This window comes from Bufo bufo, unplaced genomic scaffold (assembly GCF_905171765.1).
Source record: "Bufo bufo unplaced genomic scaffold, aBufBuf1.1, whole genome shotgun sequence".
Lineage (NCBI taxonomy): Eukaryota > Metazoa > Chordata > Amphibia > Anura > Bufonidae > Bufo > Bufo bufo.
In genome coordinates, this window is record NW_024400063.1 from 17489 (window position 1) to 44635 (window position 27147).

Sequence of the window (27147 nt, forward strand, 5' to 3'; positions counted from 1 at the left end):
GTGCAGTGCGCCCTCCCAAAGCCCCCACGCCGACCTTCCCCCCATTATCACTGGCCACAAGCCCCCGCCCCTCATTGTTATATGGTGGCCACAGGGTCCTATCCCCTCCATTGGTGGCAGTGGCAGATTACACTGCTGGGGCTCAGATCGTTACCATGGCAGCCAGGACGCTACTGAAACTACAGCTGAAACTACATATTTTTGTTGTTGTGTTGTCATGTGATGGTGACAGCTCATCACCTCCCCCTCCCTGCAGAGTGATCTCTGCACAGCTCACAGAGCATGCCCACATCTCTCTGGTGGATTTCTCTGACTGGATCCATCTATAGGAAATACACACAGTGACTGAATACATTGTCTATATGTGATGATCAGATGATCAGATGAATCTGACTCTCAGAACTGTTCTCCCCTCCACAGTCATGGAAGGTCTCCTCTTACCCGGTGATGTGAGGGACTGGTGATTCTCCATCATGACGTCCTTGTACAGATCCCTGTGTTCTTCTAAATACTCCCACTCCTCCATGGAGAAATAGACAGCGACATCCTGACACCTTATAGGAACCTGACAACACAAGGACACAGTCATTACCAGACCCCTCCCTTGGCGTTATTGTATAATGTCCCAGCATTCCCAGCAGCGCTCACCTCTCCGCTCAGCAGCTCAGTGATCCTGGTGGTAAGTTCTAGGATCTTCTGCTCATGTATCAGGGAATGAGGTGGAGGCTCGGTGATGGGGCTCTGGGTCCTGCTCCATCCTCCTGACACACGGGGTGTCACACACTCACCAGACGACTTCTTCACTACTGTGTAATCCTGTGTATGGGGAGACGCCGATCACTACAGAGATTCTAAGAATCCTTCACCTTTCCAGACATTTCCATGGTTTATTACTAGAGATAAGAGTGATGTCATGTGAGACTCTCACCTCTCCAGTTATCAAGGAGATGATCTCCAGGGTGAGGTCTAATATGCTCGCAGCCATGTGGTCTCTGTCCTTCTCCATCCTTGGTGGGTCATTGATGGAAAGGACCATGGTCTTTAAAAGAAGAGAGTCCTGAACCTAAGAAACCTGAGGGAAACATGGAGGATTGAGAGCAAAATCACATCTGAAAGAAGATCTCCAAACAATCAGCCATATTCCACCTCTATAGACACACAGGTATATAGATCCTTACACTATAGCGGTCTACACACCTGTATTGTATAACTACGGATACACAGATAACTAGCGTTACCAGCGCAGTAAATAGTCATGTATGGGGGAAATAACCTGTGGGGTCTTTGTTTTTTGTGGATGTCGCCTGTTTTTTGCAGGATAAGTTTTATTTTTAATGGCACAGTTTGTATCCATTCTTATTTGGTCTCTTGATGCAGTTTCTGCATAACAATGGGAGATGAAGTCCACTCTTTCGTGGAGAGATCACCCACCAGGCCGGCTGGGGGTTATCCCATCACAATGATCACTGTTAAATCGGTTAATGATTTGACAGTGATCGTTTTTGTAAATCTTACCTGATTGTTGTCTTTCGTCTCCCCTGGTTACGGCCACCTCTCACCTGTTGAATCCTGTGGCCGCGCTTGCGCAGAAGACTGAAGATTTTCTCCCGGCCGGGCAATGTCCTGAACGTGAACGCTGCCGCGCATGCGCCATGATGACTTCTTCCTGGCCAGTATAGTACAGAACCGCGAATGTGCACGCCGGCTCTATACTATACAGGCCAGGAAGAAGTCACCATGGCGCATGGGCAGCAGCGTGCGCGTCCAGGACATTGCGCAGCCCGGCAGGGAGAAAATCTACAGTCTTCTGCGCAAGCGCGGCCTGGCCGGGAGAAGACGTCAATCAAGCCCAGCCGAATCCAGGAAGTGAACGTCGCGCTCGCCGCAGGTAAGTATGAAAACTGCTGATGGGAATACCCCTTTAAGGCCTCTTTCACACGGGCGTTTCGGGAAAAGGTGCGGGTGCGTTGCGGGAACATGCGCGATTTTTCAGCGCGAGTGCAAAACATTGTATTGTGTTTTGCACTCGCGTGAGAAAAATTGCGCATGTTTGGTACCCAAACCCGAACTTCTTCACAGAAGTTCGGGCTTGGGATCGGTTTTCTGTAGATTGTATTATTTTCCCTTATAACATGGTTATAAGGGAAAATAATAGAATTCTGAATACATGTCACTCCCATCGTCACATGGTCCATCACATGATCCATCACTATGGTAAAAGATCATGTGATGGACCATGTGATGACTGGAGTGACGTCAGCAAAGAAGACAGAAGAGAAGCCGGGCTGTGCGATCAAGTGGATTAAGGTGAGTTTAATTATTTTTTTATTTTTTTTAACCCCTCCAGCGCTATTGTACTATGCATTCTGTATTCAGAATTCTATTATTTTCCCTTATAACCATGTTATAAGGGAAAATAATAATGATCGGGTCTCCATCCCGATCGTCTCCTAGCAACCGTGCGTGAAAATCGCACCGCATCCGCACTTGCGATTTTCACGCAACCCCATTCATTTCTATGGGGCCTGCAATACGCGAAAAACGCACAAAGAGGAGCATGCTGCGATTTTCACGCAACGCACAAGTGATGTGTGAAAATCACCGCTCATGTGCACAGTCCCGTAAGTGGCTTGTATTAACTTTCTCTACATGATAAGTGAAAGGCAAATATGTTTGCCGTATTTGTGGGAGGGGAGGCTTATTACACTATATAAACCCCCCTCCCCCTGGCATGGGTTCTCGACGGCGAAAGCTTAGGGGCAGCGCTACTCACAGCTGAGAGGCACTTCCGGTATCGCGGCGAGGCTATATTCCGCATTCGATTGCAGGGAGCAGCGTCCTGAGGACGGCGGTTAACAAGCATCTCGGTCGGTGGGATCATAAGTTTCGTCAGATCATAATTAAAGGATTATATCAGTATACGCTTCTACTACGGCATAGGACCCGCCAGTGGTCGCAATAACGCCTGTACAAGCATCATAGACGCCTGTTCAGGCCATTTTACTCCCTGGAAAAAGTCTAAGGTGTACCGATACGCCTTAGACTTTTCCCTGCCATTCAACAGCGCAGTGAATGCTGTGAACGGCGCAGGCAGCGCAGCGATGTGGCTGCTGCCTGAAACAACCAATAACAAGGTTCCTTACAGTGAGGAGCTTTGTGATTGGTCAGTTTGAGGGGCTGCCGGAGCTTATGGCACACCGCTCTGAAGTGATGAAGGACGCGCGCGATCCTCACTGGCGGGGTAAGTGGGGATCTGTGAGATTTTGTGGGGATCTGAGCGCCTTGTTTTTCCCCTAGAATGATGAGTCTGAAGCGCTCAGCCGAGCGCGGTCTCTCCTCCCTGCTGAGTGCGGTACTGAAGACGGCCTCAATAGAAGGTCTACGGGACCATCTTCACTACCGCGCTCAGCAGTGAGGACAAGTGGCTGAGCGCTTCAGACTCCTGCTCATAGAAGTCAGCGAGGGTCCTAGCGCTGGACACGTCAACAAGAGACCTCCATAACGACAGACCTGTCAACTTTCTTATGAATCTATCAAGGATTTATTGCAGCATGTTCCACCAGACGCTGCTATAAGGATTTCTTCTGTAATGCGGCGCTGCATGGCGGCACATGGTGCTACAAGGACTGCATGTGGCCATTTGCAGCCTCCAGGACATGCCAAGCGCATGAAGTCTTTGCTGTAAGACTGTATAATGCAATAACCACAGCGGTGGTGGCACTTTTGTGGCATGAGATGGGGCAACCTGGCCATGGAAGACAAACTCCCCTTTATGCGAGATCAAGCATAAGACAAAATGACAGCCTCTAGATCAGGGATCAGCAACCTCTGGCACTCCAGCTTTTCTGAAACTACAACTCCCAGTATCCTCCTTTAACTTCTTTGGGAGTTACAAGAACAGCTGAGCAAGTGTGCATGCTGGGAGTTGTAGTTTCACAGCAGTGCTGGAGTGCCAAAGGTTGCTTCTCCCTAGATCAGTGGTTATCACTGCGTGATGTCATCATCCAGATCCACATGTGACTGTGGCGGTGCAAGGTATGTGCCCGGGTCTTTCGCTTGTGTCCTTGGCACCAGCATGCACCACCATCCATTGTGCCTGTGTCCTGCTCCGCCAGTGCCTCAGGTCTCTTCAGAGTCTACCAACAGCCCCGGTGGCACCGACCTACCCACCTGAGAGACGAGTCTACAAGGACGTAACTTTGGTGGGCAGCAATGGCCACGTGACCAGCAGCACAGAAACAGCAGCAAAAATTAAAAGAGATTGTCCCAAGATCAACACTATTTACCTCTCCATACTTGAACCAGAGAACACTAGAACATGGTAAGACCCGATGGTGAGACCCCCAGCGATCATGTACTTGAAGGGGACATGTCTGTTTTAGTAACGACTTGCATTTCCCATGCAATAACAATTCTGGGGAATCAATTCTTGTGACTCTATATTGTACCATTCCTTTATTATTCCTACTAGAACTTATGAACGAGTTGCTAGTAGTCTGCAATAAGGGTCCAGCTGGATGTTACCAGTTGACAGCACTGATTGAATAATGTCAAGCTATACAGGGACACCCCCATCTGGACATTCACTGCAAACTGCCAGCAAGTCATTCATAACTAATAACAGGAATAACAGAGGAATGGTGCAACATAAGGTCATAAGAATAGATCCTCCAGGATTGTTATTACATGGAGTGGTGCAAGTTGTTACCAAAACAGACAAATCCGGAGAGGTGAGGGGTCCTCTTTAACGACATGTGATAAATAGCGATCTTAGGACAAACCCATTAAACCTCATAAAATCACTGCAACAGTGACCTCAGTGGTACCGACCCCTCAGAGCAACAGTGACCTCAGTGGTACCGACCCTCCAGAGCAACAGTGACCTCAGTGGTACCGATCCCTCAGAGCAACAGTGACCTCAGTGGTACCGACCCTCCAGAGCAACAGTGACCTCAGTGGTACCGACCCATCAGAGCAACAGTGACCTCAGTGGTACCGACCCATCAGAGCAACAGTGACCTCAGTGGTACCGACCCATCAGAGCAACAGTGACCTCAGTGGTACCGACCCTCCAGAGCAACAGTGACCTCAGTGGTACCGACCCATCAGAGCAACAGTGACCTCAGTGGTACCGACCCCTCAGAGCAACAGTGACCTCAGTGGTACCGACCCTCCAGAACAACAGTGACCTCAGTGGTACCGACCCTCCAGAGCAACAGTGACCTCTAGATACTAGTAATGGTTTCCCTGCATAAATAGAAACCCCTTAATGTTATACAGGCCTTCGTATTAACTATCTGAATTACTGTAACTTTCGTACTCTTCATCGGCTGAAAATACTCCTCAAAAATGGTAAGAGGAGTATTTTTACTCTTCCAGAAAAAATATAGCGCGACCTCTGGGACCCGCGCATCTTTAAGTTCCGATTATCAAGCAAGAAGTCCGTCACGTCTACAGACTCGATGTAAGTCCTGTCACGCCTTCAGGCAAGGGTACGTGCTGCCACGTCTGCAGTTTTAAGACCTGTCACGACTTCAGGCAGTGGGTTCGGTCTGGCACGTCTTCAGACTCAGTAAGTCCTGACACGACTTCAGGGTTTACGCATAGTCTGTCACGCCTTCAGACTCAGTAAGTCCTGACACGACTTCAGGCACTACGCACTGGGACTCCACATATCAGACTCATTGTCCCGTCACAACTTCAGGGGCATCAATTGTTCCTTCACGGTTACGGCTCACTGGTTTGGCACCGGTTTCATGGTTCGAGAGCACCAGCTGGGGTTTATAGCTGTTTCACCCTGTCTTCGGGGGAGTGGTTCGCTTCATTCAGGGATCTTTTCAATAGTTCCACATTAATATTAGGTTAGTGGTGTATGGTGACGGTCCTTTTTCATAAGTTAGGTTCTTCGGGTACAATGGTTAAGTTCTCTTTTTTCATTACTATTGTAGTGCAAGATGTCAAATATCTCAGAAATCGAGGACACTCCTAGCTGTCACGGGAGCATTGATCTGCAGTCCGAAAGAGGAGGGCTTACCTTCAGGTCATGGACCATGTCCAAGCTGATGGCGGAATTAACAAGAAGAGGGATCCCATTTCCCGCCTCAGCCAGGAAGGCAGAACTTTATAGACTACTAAGACCAGAGTCTGCAGGGCCAAATCAGGATGTAGTCTCAATGAACACGATTCAGACGTCCCTCACGCAACTGCACACTTTGATTAATTCCATGGCTACCTCATTATCAGATGTGCAAGTTAGGCTGGAATCCGTAGAAAATAAGGTCATCTCAGGTTCTCTGGTAGGGCCCAGTCTCCCGGCCACTCAGGGGGTTCAACAGGAATCCCAGGCGGCTCCTATAAGTATTCCTGATATCGCGCCCTCGCATTTTATCCCGAGCAATGTTCGGCAGGACATTTTAGAGGGTAAGGATGTCAACTTAGCTACGCTCCTTATCGCTACCCATGAAACGCCAGACAACAAAACAATTGCATGCAGGGAAGTGTCAGCGGTTTCAAAGTCGAAAGATGTCAGGCTCAATAGGAAGCTTACTATTCCTGAATTTGTATTAGCCTTTAGCCTATTTCGAGATTTTATATGTTCAGTCAGTCCCCAGAGAAGGGAGGAACTCGATTTATATCTCTATAAGGTTGTGGAACTAGGGTATAAGTATGGGGGTACAGCATTTTACGAATACCACAGGTCATTTGCTGCCAAAGCAGCTGCTGCTTTATCTCAATTCAACCAGAAGATTGACTGGTCTAGAATAGACACTGAACTATTCTGCCGACACTTTGCAGGCCTGAAAGCTCCGGCTTGTTCACTGTGCAGTTCTTATTCCCATACGACTGCATGGTGCTCTAGTGGCAATGTGTTGGTAGAATCTCAGCAGAGGAAGAATTTCCAGTTCCCTTCCACTAGTAAGATGGCAACAGGAGTGGACAAATTAGGACGACCTATTAGGTTCTTGGGCAGATCCCAACTATGTAATAATTTTAACTTTGCGAATTGCCATTACAATCAATGTAGATTATTGCACTTGTGCTCTATATGCTTCAGGGCTCACCCAAGGGCGGCTTGTCCACAGAAAGACGCCAAAACTGCATGACTAGGGGTGGTAAATATAGATTTGCTCAGGCTATTGCTGTCGGATCACCCAGAGCCAGGTTGGGTACAGTTCGTACTGGATGGATTAGCTAATGGGTTTCACACGGGTTTCATGGCACTCCCGCAAATCCCTTACGAGTGTAACAATTTACGTTTGGCAGATAAGAATCCATTAGTAGTGTCAGCTTTAATCCAGCAGGAACTTGATAGGGGTTATCTGATAGGTTCACTAAGACAGTCACCATTTGAGTGCTGGCGTGTCAATCCGGTCGGGGTTGTGTCCAGGAAATTCAATCCTAATAAAAAAAGGCTAATTTACGATTTGTCAGCGCCTCATTCATCATCCATCCCCAACCTGAATTCTCTAATACCATCAGAAGAATTTACCATGAAATATTCCTCTATAGACGAGGCCATTCAGGTAATATTACCTTTAGGGTACAATACGTGGCTGTCAAAAGCGGATATTACTGACGCCTTTAAATTATTACCCTTGCAACCCCAGTTGGAGTTGGCACGGTATCAAGTGGCAAGATTTATATTATTTTTCTAATAAACTGACATTCGGCTCAAAATCTAGCCCCTGGTTGTTTGACCAATTCGAAGGCCTTACATTGGGTGCTGACTGATAAATTCCGGGTAAATCATGTCATACATTACCTGGACGATTTTTTATTAATTGAACAGTCGTGGCAGGTGTTCCTCAAGATTTACGTATCCTGCAGACAGTCTTTGAGGATCTTAAAGTCCCGGTCGTAGCTAACAAGGTGGAGGGGCCCAGCACTAGAATCACCTTTTTAGGGATACAGTTAGACACGCAAAAAATGGAAGCTAGTTTACCAGCTGATAAACTAGTTAGAATTAAGGAGGCGGTATCTAACGTTACCCGCTCGACGGTAATTTCCAAAACAGAATTGCAATCCCTCCTGGGGATTCTGAATTTTGCAATACGGATAATCCCACAGGGCAGATCATTTATATCTAGGTTGTTGAGATTACTCTCCTCAGCATCGGAGCAAGACAGTCCGATCTGTCTAGACCAGCAAGCCAAGGCAGACTTAAACATGTGGGACAAATTTTTGTCGCAATGGAACGGGGTTTCGTTATTTTTTCCGTCAGTATACAATCAATCGCCAGTGGTATACTCCGACGTGGCTGCCGCAACAGGGTTTGCTGCTATCCATTGTTCCCATTGGATAGCTGATTCTTGGCCTCCAGAGATTGGTAACTCCTCCAAGTTTAAGCAGTCTTCCCCTCTCTTGGAGATTTATCCTATAGTGGCAGCGGCGCATGTCTGGGGGGCGGAATGGAGGAACAAAACAGTCCTATTCTTGACAGACAGCGCAGTAGTGGTTGAGATTCTAGCTAAAGGTAGATCAGCTGCATTAGAAATGATGTCTTTTGTGCGGAGGTTGGTATGGTTATCATTACAACATAAGTTTAATTTTGTGTGCTCGCATATAAGTGGTCATGAGAACACGGCAGAAGATGCGTTATCCCGCTTCAACTTCCCTCTTTTTTTCCAGGTTTTCCCAGAGGCAGACTCAATGCCGTCGATTATACCACGGTACGCAGAACTGAGGATGGATTAGTGCACCATCTCGAAACAGCACGCAGGCTCATGCGCCAATCTTTATCAAGTAATACGCTTAGACTATACAATACGGCATGGGCTTGGTTTATGAAGTTCAATGAATGTTACCCACCGGAGGGAACTGGCCACATTTCCTATATAATGGCATTCATTGGCTTTTGCTACTCTCAGCTAAAATTAGCATATAGCACCATTAAAATATATCTGGCAGGAATCCAGCACTTTTTCTATTTACTCCGCCCTGAGGAACCATCGCTTTTTTCAGCTTATCCTATTAAGGCAGTTCTGAAAGGTATTCAACAATTACAGCCATACGATGTGAACAGTTAAGACACTTGTTTTTCCGTCGTCATATTCTGAGCCTGATGACATTTATTTTTCCATTGACAGCCGTGGTGCCATTCTGGGGTACACACTGCATTTTTATTGCTGTTAATTCCATTTTTTTCAGAGACAATACGAACAAAAGGCAGCGATCCTGGAATTACCTTTTATGTTTTGTTTAAACACACTGAACGACGGTTACAAGCAGAACACCTTCCATCCATATTCATCATCAAAGAGGTTGTCTGCAGTTTTTTTTTTTAATGGTCCCCCCTTCATGTGATTCACTGATAATGTTGAAAACACTCCTATCGGGCCAGCGCTGCGCTCGGTGCTCTCCTATCGGGCCGGCACTGCGCTCTCCTATCGGGAAGGCGCTGCACTCGGCGCTCTCCTATCGGGAAGGCGCTGCACTCGGCGCTCTCCTATCGGGAAGGCGCTGCACTCGGCGCTCTCCTATCGGGAAGGCGCTGCACTCGGCGCTCTCCTATCGGGAAGGCGCTGCGCTCGGTGCTCTCCTATCGGGAAGGGGCTGCACTCGGCGCTCTCCTATCGGGAAGGCGCTGCGCTCGGCGCTCTCCTATCGGGAAGGCGCTGCACTCTCCTATCGGGAAGGCGCTGCACTCTCCTATCGGGAAGGCGCTGCACTCGGCGCTCTCCTATCGGGAAGGTGCTGCGCTCGGCGCTCTCCTATCGGGAAGGCGCTGCACTCTCCTATCGGGAAGGCGCTGCACTCGGCGCTCTCCTATCGGGAAGGCGCTGCACTCGGCGCTCTCCTATCGGGCCAGCGCTGCACTCGGCGCTCTCCTATCGGGCCAGCGCTGCGCTCGACGCTCTCCTATCGGGCCAGCGCTGAGCTCCGCGGTCTCCCTGGATCATGTGCGGTTATAACCCGCGATGTATGTGGATTGCGCCTGCACAGTCAGGCAGCCTAGGGTGCTGTGAGTAGCGAGTGCTCAAGGCTGCCTGACCACACAGGTGCAACCCGCGCACATCGCACAAGATCCAGGAATTACACCAGAGCACAGCGCTGGCGGGGTAGGAACATTTTCAACATTATCACTGAATCACATGAAAGTGGGGGCATTACATTATTTTTTTAACTTGCATATAACCCCTTTAATTGACAGCAATGTTAGGCTACTTTCCCACTGCCGTTTCTGGGTCCGCCTATGAGATCCGTTTCAAGGCTCTCACAAGCGGCCCCCAACGGATCAGTTTAGCCCCAATGCATTCTGAATGAATGCGGATCCGTTCAGAATGCATCAGTTTGGCCCCGTTCCACCTCCATTCCGCTCTGGAGGCTGCTTGCAGCGTTTTGGTGTCCGCCTGGCGGTGCAGAGCCAAACTGATCCGTCCTGACTTACACTTAGACTTAGACTTTTTTTCGACTAAGTTATGCAGACGGATCCGCACTGAACGGATACCAGCGTTTGCATTTATAGGTGCGGATCCGTCTGTGCAGATACCAGACGGATCCGCACTGAACACAGGGGTGAAAGTAGCCTTAAAAGAAGAAGCAGAGAGCGCCATTCAGCCATGTTTCTGTTCTTTGCACAGAAGACTTTTTCTTCCATCAAAATAAAAATAACTGACAAGAAAATGAGGCTGAAAACAACCATTTTCTCTGCTTTCTGGCCCTTTGTCAGAACAGAAATATGGAAAACACAACGTGGATGTGAAGGAGCCGCGTGATTAGTTTGGGTCGGTGCGGTCACAGTGATAATATTTAGTATATTTATTTTTTCCATTGTTTTTTAGACAAACAATTTTAATGGGACATTTTTCATGCTTATTTTTTTCTATACTATCTGATATATTTTAACATTTTATTTAGTTCAATTTATCACTTGATTAATATATTACCATACATGTGCGGTAGGTGGGGCCTCGCCTCTATCAGGACCCCACTAATCCTGGGAATGGAGGGGCTGCAGAGCTGCTTTACTGCTGAATCTCCTCCACAGTCCCTGCTCATTAGAGCTCCAGTGTTCCGGAATTTTCTGCTACCCGGAATATTTTGCTACGCACGTCACTTCCGGTAGTGACGTGGGAGGTGTGTCTCTCACCTCGGCTTCTCATTGTCTCTGCCGGGGGTTTTTGTCGGCGCATTAGCTGAGGATTCACCCATTGCGTGAACGCGCCGAGGGTAGCAGAAAATTCCGGACCACTGCGCATGCACGAAGAAGACCGACCGAAGGTAGCAGAAAATTCCGGCTTCGTGCATGCGCAGTAGGCTGGTATTTTCTGCTACCTTCGGCTCCTACTGCGCCTGCGCCAAGCTGTCTTTTATAGCGAGCCGAAGGTAGCAGAACATTCCGGCCAACTGCGCATGCGCAAAAAAAGGCGGTTTGGCGCAGGCGCAGTAGCGCCGAGTCAGTTAACAATAAATTTTAACAAAATACAAATATCTAGACCTCTTCAGCACCTCTGTGACGTTTACTTGACAGTATTATGTCTATATTGTGGAAGATAGTTTTAAGGAAATGAAATAAAGATTTAAAATGTTTTATTAGTCAGCACTTCAAGCTAGACGTAATGTGGGCTGAGTGACCAATTAATAAAAATACTGTGAACGCGCCGAAGGTAGCATAAAATTCCGGCGCACTGCGCATGCGCGAAGCCGCAATTTTCTGCTACCTTCGGTCGTCTTTTTCGTGCATGCGCAGTGAGCCAGAATTTTATGCTACCTTCGGCGCATTCATACCACTGCGCATGCGCGAAGAAGACGACCGGAGGTAGCAGAAAATTCCGGCTTCGCGCATGCACAGTGGGCCGGAATTTTATGCTACCTTCGGCTCCTACTGCGCCTTCGTCGAGCCGTCTTTTTTAGCGAGCCGAAGGTAGCAGAAGATTCCGAGCGGTGACAATCCTGACTCCATAAAGGTGTAAGAGCGGTGACATCCCTGACTCCATAGAGGTGTAAGAGCGGTGACATCCTTGACTCCATAGAGGTGTAAGAGCGGTGACATCCCTGACTCCATAGAGGTGTAAGAGCGGTGACATCCCAGACTCCATAGAAAGATGTAAGAGCGGTGACATCCCTGACTCCATAGAAAGGTGTAAGAGCGGTGACATCCCTGACTCCATAGAGGTGTAAGAGCGGTGACATCCCTGACTCCATAGAGGTGTAAGAGCGGTGACATCCCTGACTCCATAGAGGTGTAAGAGCGGTGACATCCCTGACTCCATAGAAAGGTGTAAGAGCGGTGACATCCCTGACTCCATAGAGGTGTAAGAGCAGTGACATCCCTGACTCCATAGAGGTGTCAGAGCGGTGATATCTCTGACTCCATAGAGGTGTAAGAGCGGTGACATCCCTGACTCCATAGAGGTGTAAGAGCGGTGACATCCCTGACTCCATAGAGGTGTAAGAGCGGTGACATCCCTGACTCCATAGAGGTGTAAGAGCGGTGACATCCCTGACTCCATAGAGGTGTAAGAGCGGTGACATCCCTGACTCGATAGAGGTGTAAGAGCGGTGACATCCCTGACTCCATAGAGGTGTAAGAGCGGTGACATCCCTGACTCCATAGAGAGGTGTAAGAGCGGTGACATCCCTGACTCCATAGAAAGGAAAGGTGTAAGAGCGGTGACATCCCTGACTCCATAGAAAGGTGTAAGAGCGGTGACATCCTTGACTCCATAGAGAGGTGTAAGAGCGGTGAAATCCATGACTCCATAGAGGTGTAAGAGCGGTGACATCCTTGACTCCATAGAAAGGTGTAAGAGCGGTGACATCCCTGACTGCATAGAAAGGTGTAAGAGCGGTGACATCCCTGACTCCATAGAAAGGTGTAAGAGCGGTGACATCCCTGACTCCATAGAGGTGTAAGAGCGGTGACATCCCTGACTCCATAGAAGGGTGTAAGAGCGGTGACATCCCTGACTCCATAGAGGTGTAAGAGCGGTGACATCCCTGACTCCATAGAGGTGTAAGAGCGGTGACATCCCTGACTCCATAGAGGTGTAAGAGCGGTGACATCCCTGACTCCATAGAGGTGTAAGAGCAGTGACATCCCTGACTCCATAGAGGTGTAAGAGCGGTGACATCCCTGACTCCATAGAGGTTTAAGAGCGGTGACATCCCTGACTGCATAGAAAGGTGTAAGAGCGGTGACATCCCTGACTGCATAGAAAGGTGTAAGAGCGGTGACATCCCTGACTCCATAGAAAGGTGTAAGAGGGGTGACATCCCTGACTCCATAGAGGTGTAAGAGCGGTGACATCCCTGACTCCATAGAAGGGTGTAAGAGCGGTGACATCCCTGACTCCATAGAGGTGTAAGAGCGGTGACATCCCTGACTCCATAGAGGTGTAAGAGCGGTGACATCCCTGACTCCATAGAGGTGTAAGAGCGGTGACATCCCTGACTCCATAGAGGTGTAAGAGCAGTGACATCCCTGACTCCATAGAGGTGTAAGAGCGGTGACATCCCTGACTCCATAGAGGTTTAAGAGCGGTGACATCCCTGACTGCATAGAAAGGTGTAAGAGCGGTGACATCCCTGACTCCATAGAAAGGTGTAAGAGCAGTGACATCCCTGACTCCATAGAAAGGTGTAAGAGCGGTGACATCCCTGACTCCATAGAAAGGTGTAAGAGCGGTGACATCCCTGACTGCATAGAGGTGTAAGAGCGGTGACATCCTTGACTCCATAGAAAGGTGTAAGAGCGGTGACATCCCTGACTCCATAGAAAGGTGTAAGAGCGGTGACATCCCTGACTCCATAGAAAGGTGTAAGAGCGGTGACATCCCTGACTCCATAGAAAGGTGTAAGAGCGGTGACATCCCTGACTCCATAGAGGTGTAAGAGCGGTGACATCCCTGACTCCATAGAGGTGTAAGAGCGGTGACATCCCAGACTCCATAGAAAGATGTAAGAGCGGTGACATCCCTGACTCCATAGAAAGGTGTAAGAGCGGTGACATCCCTGACTCCATAGAGGTGTAAGAGCGGTGACATCCCTGACTCCATAGAGGTGTAAGAGCGGTGACATCCCTGACTCCATAGAGGTGTAAGAGCGGTGACATCCCTGACTCCATAGAGGTGTAAGAGCGGTGACATCCCTGACTCCATAGAAAGGTGTAAGAGCGGTGACATCCCTGACTCCATAGAGGTGTAAGAGCAGTGACATCCCTGACTCCATAGAGGTGTCAGAGCGGTGATATCTCTGACTCCATAGAGGTGTAAGAGCGGTGACATCCCTGACTCCATAGAGGTGTAAGAGCGGTGACATCCCTGACTCCATAGAGGTGTAAGAGCGGTGACATCCCTGACTCCATAGAGGTGTAAGAGCGGTGACATCCCTGACTCCATAGAGGTGTAAGAGCGGTGACATCCCTGACTCGATAGAGGTGTAAGAGCGGTGACATCCCTGACTCCATAGAGGTGTAAGAGCGGTGACATCCCTGACTCCATAGAGAGGTGTAAGAGCGGTGACATCCCTGACTCCATAGAAAGGAAAGGTGTAAGAGCGGTGACATCCCTGACTCCATAGAAAGGTGTAAGAGCGGTGACATCCTTGACTCCATAGAGAGGTGTAAGAGCGGTGAAATCCATGACTCCATAGAGGTGTAAGAGCGGTGACATCCTTGACTCCATAGAAAGGTGTAAGAGCGGTGACATCCCTGACTGCATAGAAAGGTGTAAGAGCGGTGACATCCCTGACTCCATAGAAAGGTGTAAGAGGGGTGACATCCCTGACTCCATAGAGGTGTAAGAGCGGTGACATCCCTGACTCCATAGAAGGGTGTAAGAGCGGTGACATCCCTGACTCCATAGAGGTGTAAGAGCGGTGACATCCCTGACTCCATAGAGGTGTAAGAGCGGTGACATCCCTGACTCCATAGAGGTGTAAGAGCGGTGACATCCCTGACTCCATAGAGGTGTAAGAGCAGTGACATCCCTGACTCCATAGAGGTGTAAGAGCGGTGACATCCCTGACTCCATAGAGGTTTAAGAGCGGTGACATCCCTGACTGCATAGAAAGGTGTAAGAGCGGTGACATCCCTGACTGCATAGAAAGGTGTAAGAGCGGTGACATCCCTGACTCCATAGAAAGGTGTAAGAGGGGTGACATCCCTGACTCCATAGAGGTGTAAGAGCGGTGACATCCCTGACTCCATAGAAGGGTGTAAGAGCGGTGACATCCCTGACTCCATAGAGGTGTAAGAGCGGTGACATCCCTGACTCCATAGAGGTGTAAGAGCGGTGACATCCCTGACTCCATAGAGGTGTAAGAGCGGTGACATCCCTGACTCCATAGAGGTGTAAGAGCAGTGACATCCCTGACTCCATAGAGGTGTAAGAGCGGTGACATCCCTGACTCCATAGAGGTTTAAGAGCGGTGACATCCCTGACTGCATAGAAAGGTGTAAGAGCGGTGACATCCCTGACTCCATAGAAAGGTGTAAGAGCAGTGACATCCCTGACTCCATAGAAAGGTGTAAGAGCGGTGACATCCCTGACTCCATAGAAAGGTGTAAGAGCGGTGACATCCCTGACTGCATAGAGGTGTAAGAGCGGTGACATCCTTGACTCCATAGAAAGGTGTAAGAGCGGTGACATCCCTGACTCCATAGAAAGGTGTAAGAGCGGTGACATCCCTGACTCCATAGAAAGGTGTAAGAGCGGTGACATCCCTGACTCCATAGAAAGGTGTAAGAGCGGTGACATCCCTGACTCCATAGAGGTGTAAGAGCGGTGACATCCCTGACTCCATAGAAAGGTGTAAGAGCGGTGACATCCCTGACTCCATAGAAAGGTGTAAGAGCGGTGACATCCCTGACTCCATAGAGGTGTAAGAGCGGTGACATCCCTGACTCCATAGAGGTGTAAGAGCGGTGACATCCCTGACTCCATAGAGGTGTAAGAGCGTTAACATCCCTGACTCCATAGAGGTGTAAGAGCGGTGACATCCCTGACTCCATAGAGGTGTAAGAGCGGTGACATCCCTGACTCCATAGAGGAGTAAGAGCGGTGACATCCTTGACTGCATAGAAAGGTGTAAGAGCGGTGACATCCCTGACTCCATAGAAAGGAAAGGTGTAAGAGCGGTGACATCCCTGACTCCATAGAAAGGTGTAAGAGCGGTGACATCCTTGACTCCATAGAGAGGTGTAAGAGCGGTGACATCCCTGACTCCATAGAGGTGTAAGAGCGGTGACATCCCTGACTCCATAGAGGTGTAAGAGCGGTGACATCCCTGACTCCATAGAAAGGTGTAAGAGCGGTGACATCCCTGACTCCATAGAGGTGTAAGAGCGGTGACATCCCTGACTCCATAGAGAGGTGTAAGAGCGGTGACATCCCTGACTCCATAGAAAGGAAAGGTGTAAGAGCGGTGACATCCCTGACTCCATAGAGGTGTAAGAGCGGTGACATCCCTGACTCCATAGAAAGGTGTAAGAGCGGTGACATCCTTGACTCCATAGAGAGGTGTAAGAGCGGTGACATCCCTGACTCCATAGAGGTGTAAGAGCGGTGACATCCTTGACTCCATAGAAAGGTGTAAGAGCGGTGACATCCCTGACTGCATAGAAAGGTGTAAGAGCGGTGACATCCCTGACTCCATAGAGAGGTGTAAGAGCGGTGACATCCCTGACTCCATAGAAAGGTGTAAGAGCGGTGACATCCCTGACTCCATAGAGGTGTAAGAGCGGTGACATCCCTGACTCCATAGAGGTGTAAGAGCGGTGACATCCCTGACTCGATAGAGGTGTAAGAGCGGTGACATCCTTGACTCCATAGAGAGGTGTAAGAGCGGTGACATCCCTGACTCCATAGAGGTGTAAGAGCGGTGACATCCTTGACTCCATAGAAAGGTGTAAGAGCGGTGACATCCCTGACTGCATAGAAAGGTGTAAGAGCGGTGACATCCCTGACTCCATAGAGAGGTGTAAGAGCGGTGACATCCCTGACTCCATAGAAAGGTGTAAGAGCGGTGACATCCCTGACTCCATAGAGGTGTAAGAGCGGTGACATCCCTGACTCCATAGAGGTGTAAGAGCGGTGACATCCCTGACTCGATAGAGGTGTAAGAGCGGTGACATCCCTGACTCCATAGAGGTGTAAGAGCGGTGACATCCCTGACTCCATAGAGAGGTGTAAGAGCGGTGACATCCCTGACTCCATAGAAAGGAAAGGTGTAAGAGCGGTGACATCCCTGACTCCATAGAAAGGTGTAAGAGCGGTGACATCCTTGACTCCATAGAGAGGTGTAAGAGCGGTGAAATCCCTGACTCCATAGAGGTGTAAGAGCGGTGACATCCTTGACTCCATAGAAAGGTGTAAGAGCGGTGACATCCCTGACTCCATAGAGGTGTAAGAGCGGTGACATCCCTGACTCCATAGAAAGGTGTAAGAGCGGTGACATCCCTGACTGCATAGAAAGGTGTAAGAGCGGTAACATCCCTGACTCCATAGAGAGGTGTAAGAGCGGTGACATCCCTGACTCCATAGAGGTGTAAGAGCGGTGACATCCCTGACTGCATAGAAAGGTGTAAGAGCGGTAACATCCCTGACTCCATAGAGGTGTAAGAGCGGTGACATCCCTGACTCCATAGAAAGGTGTAAGAGCGGTGACATCCCTGACTCCATAGAGGTGTAAGAGCGGTGACATCCCTGACTCCATAGAAAGGTGTAAGAGCGGTGACATCCCTGACTCCATAGAGGTGTAAGAGCGGTGACATCCCTGACTCCATAGAAAGGTGTAAGAGCGATGACATCCCTGACTCCATAGAAAGGTGTAAGAGCGGTGACATCCCTGACTCCATAGAAAGGTGTAAGAGCGGTGACATCCCTGACTCCATAGAGAGGTGTAAGAGCAGTGACACCACTGACTCCATAGAAAGGTGTAAGAGCGGTGACATCCCTGACTCCATAGAGAGGTGTAAGAGCGGTGACATCCCTGACTCCATAGAAAGGTGTAAGAGCGGTGACATCCCTGACTCCATAGAAAGGTGTAAGAGCGGTGACATCCCTGACTACATAGAGGTGTAAGAGCGGTGACATCCCTGACTCCATAGAGGTGTAAGAGCGGTGACATCCCTGACTCCATAGAGGTGTAAGAGCGGTGACATCCCTGACTCCATAGAAAGGTGTAAGAGCGGTGACATCCCTGACTCCATAGAAAGGTGTAAGAGCGGTGACATCCCTGACTCCATAGAGGTGTAAGAGCGGTGACATCCCTGACTCCATAGAAAGGTGTAAGAGCGGTGACATCCCTGACTCCATAGAGAGGTGTAAGAGCAGTGACATCCCTGACTCCATAGAAAGGTGTAAGAGCGGTGACATCCCTGACTCCATAGAAAGGTGTAAGAGCGGTGACATCCCTGACTCCATAGAGGTGTAAGAGCGGTGACATCCCTGACTCCATAGAGAGGTGTAAGAGCGGTGACATCCCTGACTCCATAGAGGTGTAAGAGCGGTGACATCCCTGACTCCATAGAAAGGTGTAAAAGCGGTGACATCCCTGACTCCATAGAGAGGTGTAAGAGCGGTGACATCCTTGACTCCATAGAAAGGTGTAAGAGCGGTGACATCCCTGACTCCATAGAGGTGTAAGAGCGGTGACATCCCTGACTCCATAGAGGTGTAAGAGCGGTGACATCCCTGACTCCATAGAGGTGTAAGAGCGGTGACATCCCTGACTCCATAGAGGTGTAAGAGCGGTGACATCCCTGACTCCATAGAAAGGTGTAAGAGCGGTGACATCCCTGACTCCATAGAAAGGTGTAAGAGCGGTGACATCCCTGACTGCATAGAGAGGTGTAAGAGCGGTGACATCCCTGACTCCATAGAGGTGTAAGAGCAATTTTCTAAAAAAAAAAGTGTATTTTTAACTTTCTCTGGTTAAATTGTTCAAATATAATGACATTTCTATACAAGTTTGTGTCAGAATGTATTGTGCTACATGTCTTTGATTTAAAAAAAATGCAATAAGTGTATATTTATTGGTTTGCGCAAAAGTTATAGCGTTTACAAACTATGGTACAAAAATGTGAATTTCCGCATTTTGAAGCAGCTCTGACTTTCTGAGCACCTGTCATGTTTCTTAAGGTGCTAGAATGCCAGGATAGTATAAATACCCCCCAAATGACCCCATTTTAGAAAGAAGACACCCCAAAGTATTCGCGGAGGGGCATGGTGAGTTCATGTATGATTTAATTTTTTTTAACAAGTTAGCGGGAAATTACACTTTCTGAGAAAAAAATAAATAAATAAAGTTTCCATTTCTGCTAACTTCTGGCAAAAAAATAAAAAATCTCCCACGGACTCACTATGCCCCTCAGTGAATACCTTGGGGTGTCTACTTTCCAAAATGGGGTCATTTGTGGGATGTGTTTACTGTTCTGGCATTTTGGGCGGGGCTAAATTGGGAGCATCCCTGTGAAGCCTAAAGGTACTCGTTGGACTTTCGGCCCCTTTGCGCACCTAGGCTACAAAAAAGTGTCACACATCTGGTATCGCCGTACTCAGGAGAAGTTGGGGAATGTGTTTTGGGGTGTCATTTTACATATACCCATGCTGGGTGAGAGAAATACCTCTGTAAAGTGACAACTTTGTATATTTATTTTTTAAAAAGTTGACTTTTACAGAGATATTTCTCTCACCCAGCATGGGTATATGTAAAAAATATACCCTAAAACACATTGCCCAACTTCTCCTGAGTACAGCGATACCACATGTGTGACACTTTTTTGCAGCCTAGGTGCGCAAAGGGGCCCAAATTCCAATGAGTACCTTTTAGGAGGGCATTTTTAGACATTTAGATCCCAGACTTCTTCTCACGCTTTAGGACCCCTAAAATGCCAGGGCAGTATAAATACCCCACAAGTGACCCCATTTTGGAAAGAAGACACCCCAAGGTATTCCGTGAGGGGCATGGCGAGTTCCTAGAATATATTTTTTTTGCCACAAGTTAGCGGAAATTGATTTTTTCTTTTTTTTTTCTTACAAAGTCTCATATTCCACTAACTTGTGACAAAAAATAAAATTTTACATGAACTCGCCATGCCCCTTTTGAAATACCTTGGGGTGTCTTCTTTCCGAAATGGGGTCACATGTGGGGTATTTATACTGCCCTGGCATTTTAGGGGCCCTAAAGCGTGAGAAGAAGTCTGGAATATAAATGTCTAAAAAATTTTACGCATTTGGATTCCGTGAGGGGTATGGTGAGTTCATGTGAGATTTTATTTTTTGTCACAAGTTAGTGGAATATGAGACTTTGTAAGAAAAAAAAATAAAAAAAATCAATTTCCGCTAAATTGTGCCAAAAAAAAAAAATCTTCTATGAACTCGCCATGCCCCTCAATAGTGATCTTTTTATAGCGCCGCAGGGATTTTACTGTGTTTTTGCAGTGATCATAAAAAAAAACATTTCTGTCACTGCGGTGGGGCGGACTGAACGCAAGTGTGCGCACAAGATCAGGCCTGATCGGACGAACACTGCGTTTTTTGTAGAGCCTATAGAACATGTCCTATTCTTGTCCGCAATTGCGGACAAGAAAAGGCATTTTCTATATAGTTCTGGCAATGTGCGGATCCGCAAAACACATACGGACGTCTGAATGGAGCCTTACAGGGGGGTGATCAATAATAGGGGTGTGATCAGGGAGTCTATATGGGGTGATCAGGGGATAATAAGTGACGGGGGGGTGTAGTGTAGTGGTGTTTGGTGCTACTTACAGAGCTGCCTGTGTCCTCTGGTGGTCGATCCAAGCAAAAGGGACCACCAGAGGACCAGGTAGCAGTTATATCAGACGCTGTTAACAAAACAGCATCTAATATACAGTACAGACCAAAAGTTTGGACACACCTTCTCATTCAAAGAGTTTTCTTTATTTTCATGACTATGAAGGCATCAAAACTATGAATTAACACATGTGGAATTATATACATGACAAACAAGTGTGAAACAACTGAAAATATGTCATATTCTAGGTTCTTCAAAGTAGCCACCTTTTGCTTTGATTACTGCTTTGCACACTCTTGGCATTATCTTGATGAGCTTCAAGAGGTAGTCCCCTGAAATGGTCGTCCAACAGTCTTGAAGGAGTTCCCAGAGATGCTTAGCACTTGTTGGCTCTTTTCCTTCACTCTGCGGTCCAGCTCACCCCAAACCATCTCGATTGGGTTCAGGTCCGGTGACTGTGGAGGCCAGGTCATCTGGCGCAGCACCCCATCACTCTCCTTCATGGTCAAATAGCCCTTACTTTCAAAGTTTTCCCAATTTTTCGGCTGACTGACTGACCTTCAATTCTTAAAGTAATGATGGCCACTCGTTTTTCTTTACTTAGCTGCTTTTTTCTTGCCATAATACAAATTCTAACAGTCTATTCAGTAGGACTATCAGCTGTGTATCCACCTGACTTCTCCTCAACGCCACTGATGGTCCCAACCCCATTTATAAGGCAAGAAATCCCACTTATTAAACCTGACAGCGCACACCTGTGAAGTGAAAACCATTTCAGGGGACTACCTCTTGAAGCTCATCAAGAGAATGCCAAGAGTGTGCAAAGCAGTAATCAAAGCAAAAGGTGGCTACTTTGAAGAACCTAGAATATGACATATTTTCAGTTGTTTCACACTTGTTTGCTATGTATATAATTCCACATGTGTTAATTCATAGTTTTGATGCCTTCATAGTCATGAAAATAAAGAAAACTCTTTGAATGAGAAGGTGTGTCAAAACTTTTGGTCTGTACTGTACCTTTAAGGGGTTAAAAAAATTGCATCTACAGGCTGCCAGCGAATGATCGCCGCTGGCAGGCTGTAGATCCACTCGTTTACCTCGCGATCCTGTTCACAGGAAATCTCGGCTCACGCGAGATGACGCCGATCGACGTTGGTGTGACGCAGGAGGTTAAACAGTTTATGTCTATATTGTGGAAGATAGTTTTAAGGAAATGAAATAAAGATTTAAAATTTTATTAGTCAGCACTTCAAGCTAGACGTAATGTGGTCTGAGTGACCGATTAATAAAAATACTGTCAAGTAAACGTCACAGAGGTGCTGAAGAGGTCTAGATATTTGTATTTTGTTAACCTTTATTGTTAACTGGACTCGGCGCTACTGCGCCTGCGCCAAGCCGTCTTTTTTCCGCGCATGCGCAGTGGTCCGGAATGTTCTGCTACCTTCGGCTCGCTAAAAAAGACGGCTCGGCGCAGGCGCAGTAGGAGCCGAAGGTAGCATAAAATTCTGGCCCACTGTGCATGCGCAAAGCCGGAATTTTCTGCTACCTTCGGTCGTCTTCTTCGCGCATGCGCAGTGGTGAGAACGCGCCAAAGGTAGCATAAAATTCTGGCCCACTGCGCATGCGCGAAAAAGATGGCCGAAGGTAGCAGAAAATTCCGGCTTCGCGCATGCACAGTGGGCCGGAATTTTATGCTACCTTCGGCGCGTTCACAGTATTTTTATTAATCGGTCACTCAGCCCACATTACGTCTAGCTTGAAGTGCTGACTAATATAACATTTTAAATCTTTATTTCATTTCCTTAAAACTATCTTCCACAATATAGACATAATACTGTCAAGTAAAGGTCACAGAGGTGCTGAAGAGGTCTAGATATTTGCATTTTGTTAAAATTTATTGTTAACTGACTCGGCGCTACTGCGCCTGCGCCAAACCGTCCTATTTCGCGCATGCGCAGTGGGCCGGAATGTTCTGCTACCTTCGGTCGGTCTCCTTTGCGCATGCGCAGTGGTCCGGAATTTTCTGCTACCCTCGGCGCATTCACGCGATGGGTGAATCCTCCGCGCCTGCGCCGACAAACCCCCGGCAGAGCCAATGAGAAGCCAAGGTGAGAGACACACCTTCCACGTCCCTACCGGAAGTGACGTGCGTAGCAAAATATTCCGGGTAGCAGAAAATTCCGGAACACCGGCCTCCGCTGTGCAGGGACTGTGGAGGAGAGGACACAGCGCTGCAGCCCCTTCATCTAGAAGAGGTTGTCCCCACCGACCACACACTGACTCCATATCCTAGTGACATCACAGAACAGTGTGTGATGGAAGACCCCTCTAATCCAGGAGAACAGCCCCTCTTACAGGGGTCTGGGGGTCTCCTAATATTCCAGGGGGAGCATAAGTTCCACATCGTACATTGTACAGGATAGTGCTATTTTTTCATCTATTTCATTTTTTCCTTTTTAGCGCTACCTTTATATCCACAAGCTAAAGTCCCACATGGGACCATATTTTGCATGATTATATTTTACAGGACTTTATAACACTTTCTTCCTTTTTATCGCAACCCATACATCCACCTACTTATAAAGGGACATAGACTGATCACAAACTGCTGGGAAAGGATATTATATCCACAGGAGCCCACCAGAAAAGACTCAACACTTGGTCATTAGCACCAATACTACATCTTATTGATTTTTCCAACCTTTTTTCATCCTGGAAAAGTATATTATTATTTTTCACCAATTCATTCTTATATAATTTATATATTTTTATCCTTATTTTTATGTCATATTATTTTTCACCACTTTTTTTTCCCACCACTCTATATACCATTTATCCTAATGGACTAGACACCACTAATTTTTTCAATAAATAAAAATTTGCCTGTTTTGCCTGTGCATAACCTGCAGCATGACAGGAAGATGCGCATTAAGGAATTCAATGTATGGCTTGGTGAATAGTGTCTGAACCAAGGGTTTGGCTTTGTGTCTCATGTTAGCTCTTGTTGGAATGGAAAAGAACTGTACAAGAAAGATGGTTTGCATCTTTCTATCAAGGGAACGAATGTCCTCGGTGAACAGTTCCAAGTATTTGCTAAGGAGCATTTAAACTAGGAAAGGGGGGCAAAAGAGTGATAATCCAGCAGTCCAACTGCCCCCCGGAACAATGCCAGAAGATGCCAGTAGCACAAAGGTTAAGAAATGACAAGCTCAGATTCTTGTCTACAAATGCTCGCAGTTTAGGGAATAAGATCAATGAACTTGAGGCTATAATGGCATCTGAGAATATACATTTAGTAGCTGTTCCTGAGACGTGGTTTAATGGGAGTAATGACTGGGATATAACAATACCAGGGTTCTCTCTATACAGGAAAGACAGAAAAGGCAAGAAGGGGGAGGGGTAGCCCTGTATGTAAAAGATAGCATAAAATCTAATTTGATACAAGTTAGCGAGACCAATTTAGAGTCAGTTTGGGTTACCTTGCAGCTTGATAATCATAAGGTAACTCGTGTAGGTGTGATATATAGACCACCTAGCCAAGTCAAAGATTTAGATGATCTACTAGTAGAGGAAATAGCTAAAATTACATTGAAGGGGGAAGTTATCATTATGGGAGACTTCAATCTTCCAGATGTAAACTGGAAAACAAAAATAGCTAGTTCTGCCAGGAGTACAGATATTCTAAATTCCCTATTGGGATTATCTCTACAGCAAGTAGTTGAGGAGCAAACCGGAAGGAGGCCATTTTAGATTTAGTATTCACAAATGGGAATTTGGTATCTGATATTACTGTAGGGGAAAGCTTGGGATCTAGTGATCACCAGTCAGTGTGATTTACTATAAGTACAGTGACACACCACACAAAAACAAAAGTTTTAGATTTTAGAAAAACAGACTTTTCTAAAATTAGATTAGTGGTATACGAGTCCCTATCAGATTGCAACAGTTTCATTAGAGTCCAGGAGAAATGGGACTACTTAAAAGTGGCACTATTGAAGGCAACAGAAAATTGCATTAGGCTTGTCAGTAAAAAAGGAAACTAAAACAAGGAATTACAAAATTGAAAAACAAAAGAAGGAAGGTATATGGAAGAAGATAAAGAACTAGCTGACTGCCTCAATGAATACTTCTTCTGTTCAGTTTTTACAAAGAAAAATGAAGGAAAAGGACCTCAGTTAGGAAAGAAGACTAATGAATCTTTTGATGCATGTGTCTTTACAGAGGAAGAGGTCTAAAATTAATACAAATAAGTCACAGGGGCCTGATGGGATACACCCAAAGCTATTAAAAGAGCTCAGCGGTGAACTAGCAAAACCATTAACAGATTTATTTAACCAATCACTGGCAACAGGAGTCGTCCCAGAAGATTGGAAATTAGCAAATGTTGTGCCCATTCACAAGAAAGGTAGTAGGGAGGAATCGGGCAACTATAGGCCGGTAAGCCTGACATCAATAGTGGGGAAATTAATGGAAACCATACTTAAGGAGAGGATTGTGGAACATCTAAAATCCCATGGATTGAAAGATGAAAAACAGCATGGGTTTACTTCAGGGAGATCATGTCAAACTAATCTTATTGATTTTTTTGTTTGGGTGACTAAAATAATAGATGGCGGAGGTGCAGTAGACATCGCTTATCTAGACTTTAGTAAGGCTTTGGATACTGTCCCACATAGAAGACTTATCAATAAATTGCAGTCTTTGAGCTTGGACTCCCATATTGTTGAATGGATTAGGCAGTGGCTGAGGGACAGACAACAGAGGGTTGTAGTCAATGGAGTATATTCAGAACATGGTCTTGTTACCAGTGGGCTACCTCAGGGATCTGTTCTGGGACCCGTATTGTTTAATATCTTTATAAGCGAAATTGCAGAAGGCCTCGATGGTAAGGTGTGTCTTTTTGCTGATGACACAGATTTGTAACAGGGTTGATGTTCCTGGAGGGATAAACCAAATGGAAAAGGATTTAAGAAAACTAGAGGAATGGTCAAAAATCTGGCAACTAAAATTTAATGTAATGCACCTGGGGCGTAAAAACTCAAGAGCAGAATATAAAATCAGTGACACAGTCCTGACCTCAGTATCTGAGGAAAGGGATTTAGGGGTCATTATTTCAGAAGACTTAAAGGTAGGCAGACAATGTCATAGAGCAGCAGGAAATGCTAGCAGAATGCTGAGGTGTATAGGGAGAGGCATTACCAGTAGAAAGAGGGGGGCGCTCATGCCGCTCTACAGAGCACTAGTGAGACCTCATTTGGAGTATTGTGCTCAGTACTGGAGACCATATCTCCAGAAGGATATTGATACTTTGGAGAGAGTTCAGAGAAGAGCTACTAAACTAGTACATGGATTGCAGGACAAAACTTACCAGGAAAGGTTAAAGGACCTTAACATGTATAGCTTGGAAGAAAGACGAGACAGAGTGGATATGATAGAAACTGCTAAATACATAAAGAGAATCAACAAGGTAAAAGAGGAGAGAATATTTAAAAGAAGAAAAACTGCTACAAGAGGACATAGTTTTAAATTAGAGGGGCAAAGGTTTAAAAGTAATATCAGGAAGTATTACTTTACTGAGAGAGTAGTGGATGCATGGAATAGCCTTCCTGCAGAAGTGGCAGCTGCAAATACAGTGGAGGAGTTTAAGCAAGCATGGGATAGGCATAAGGCCATCCTTCATATAAGATAGGGCCAGGGGCTATCCATAGTGTTCAGTATATTGGGCAGACTAGATGGGCCAAATGGTTCTTATCTGCCGACACATTCTATGTTTCTATGTTTCTATGAGCAGACATGTCTGAGGAGAACTCCCCTCCTGACCTCCAGACTGTGTGAGCAGAGACTCTCTATGGCCAGTGCTGCCCCCTGCTGGCTGGACCTGCTATATGTCACCTATAGAACCGCTCCATTCTAATAAACCCAGAACCAAGACCAATAACTGACCTGCAGATCTCACCTCCTGGGGCTGCAGGACCTGCGATGACGTCACACTGGTCACATGACAGGAAGTGCTACACAGTGAAAAACCTTCACTACTTTACTCCTCCCCTCATGTGACTGATCACATGACCATGACATCATCAAAGGTCCTGTAGTCACTAAGATCCCTGACGTTATATCCTGGTGACTACAGGACCTGTGATGACACACTGGTCACATGATAGGAAGTGCTAAATAGTGAAAAACTGCATTGCTTTACCCCTTCCTTCATGTGACTGATCACATGGCCATAATATCATCAAAGGTCCTGGAGTCAATAAGAATTCACCGATATATTATGGTAAATGCTAAAGTAGAGTTGCTAGAAGGAGGTCTGTGACGTCACTGGTCACATGCTCCTTTATGGTCACATGACCAAATGTGGGAAGTGCTGACAAACCCGGACTGCAGGAGGAGGGGCTGTGCCTGTAAGCAGCCTAGTGAGGGGGG

At 46.9% G+C, this 27147-nt stretch overlaps 1 protein-coding gene across 1 annotated transcript; it reads right to left on the reverse strand.

Annotated features, from left to right (window-relative positions):
• Nucleotides 1-273: 273 nt before the first annotated feature.
• On the reverse strand, nucleotides 274-26699 carry LOC120983147 (gastrula zinc finger protein XlCGF66.1-like). Its single transcript, XM_040413139.1, has 5 exons — nucleotides 26662-26699; nucleotides 929-1072; nucleotides 649-816; nucleotides 442-565; nucleotides 274-323 (listed from the first exon to the last, which is right to left on the reverse strand). Exons 2-5 carry the CDS (start codon nucleotides 1034-1036, stop codon nucleotides 274-276), a joined length of 450 nt encoding a protein of 149 aa, XP_040269073.1. The 5' UTR covers nucleotides 1037-1072; nucleotides 26662-26699.
• Between the last annotated feature and the right edge of the window lie 448 nt (nucleotides 26700-27147).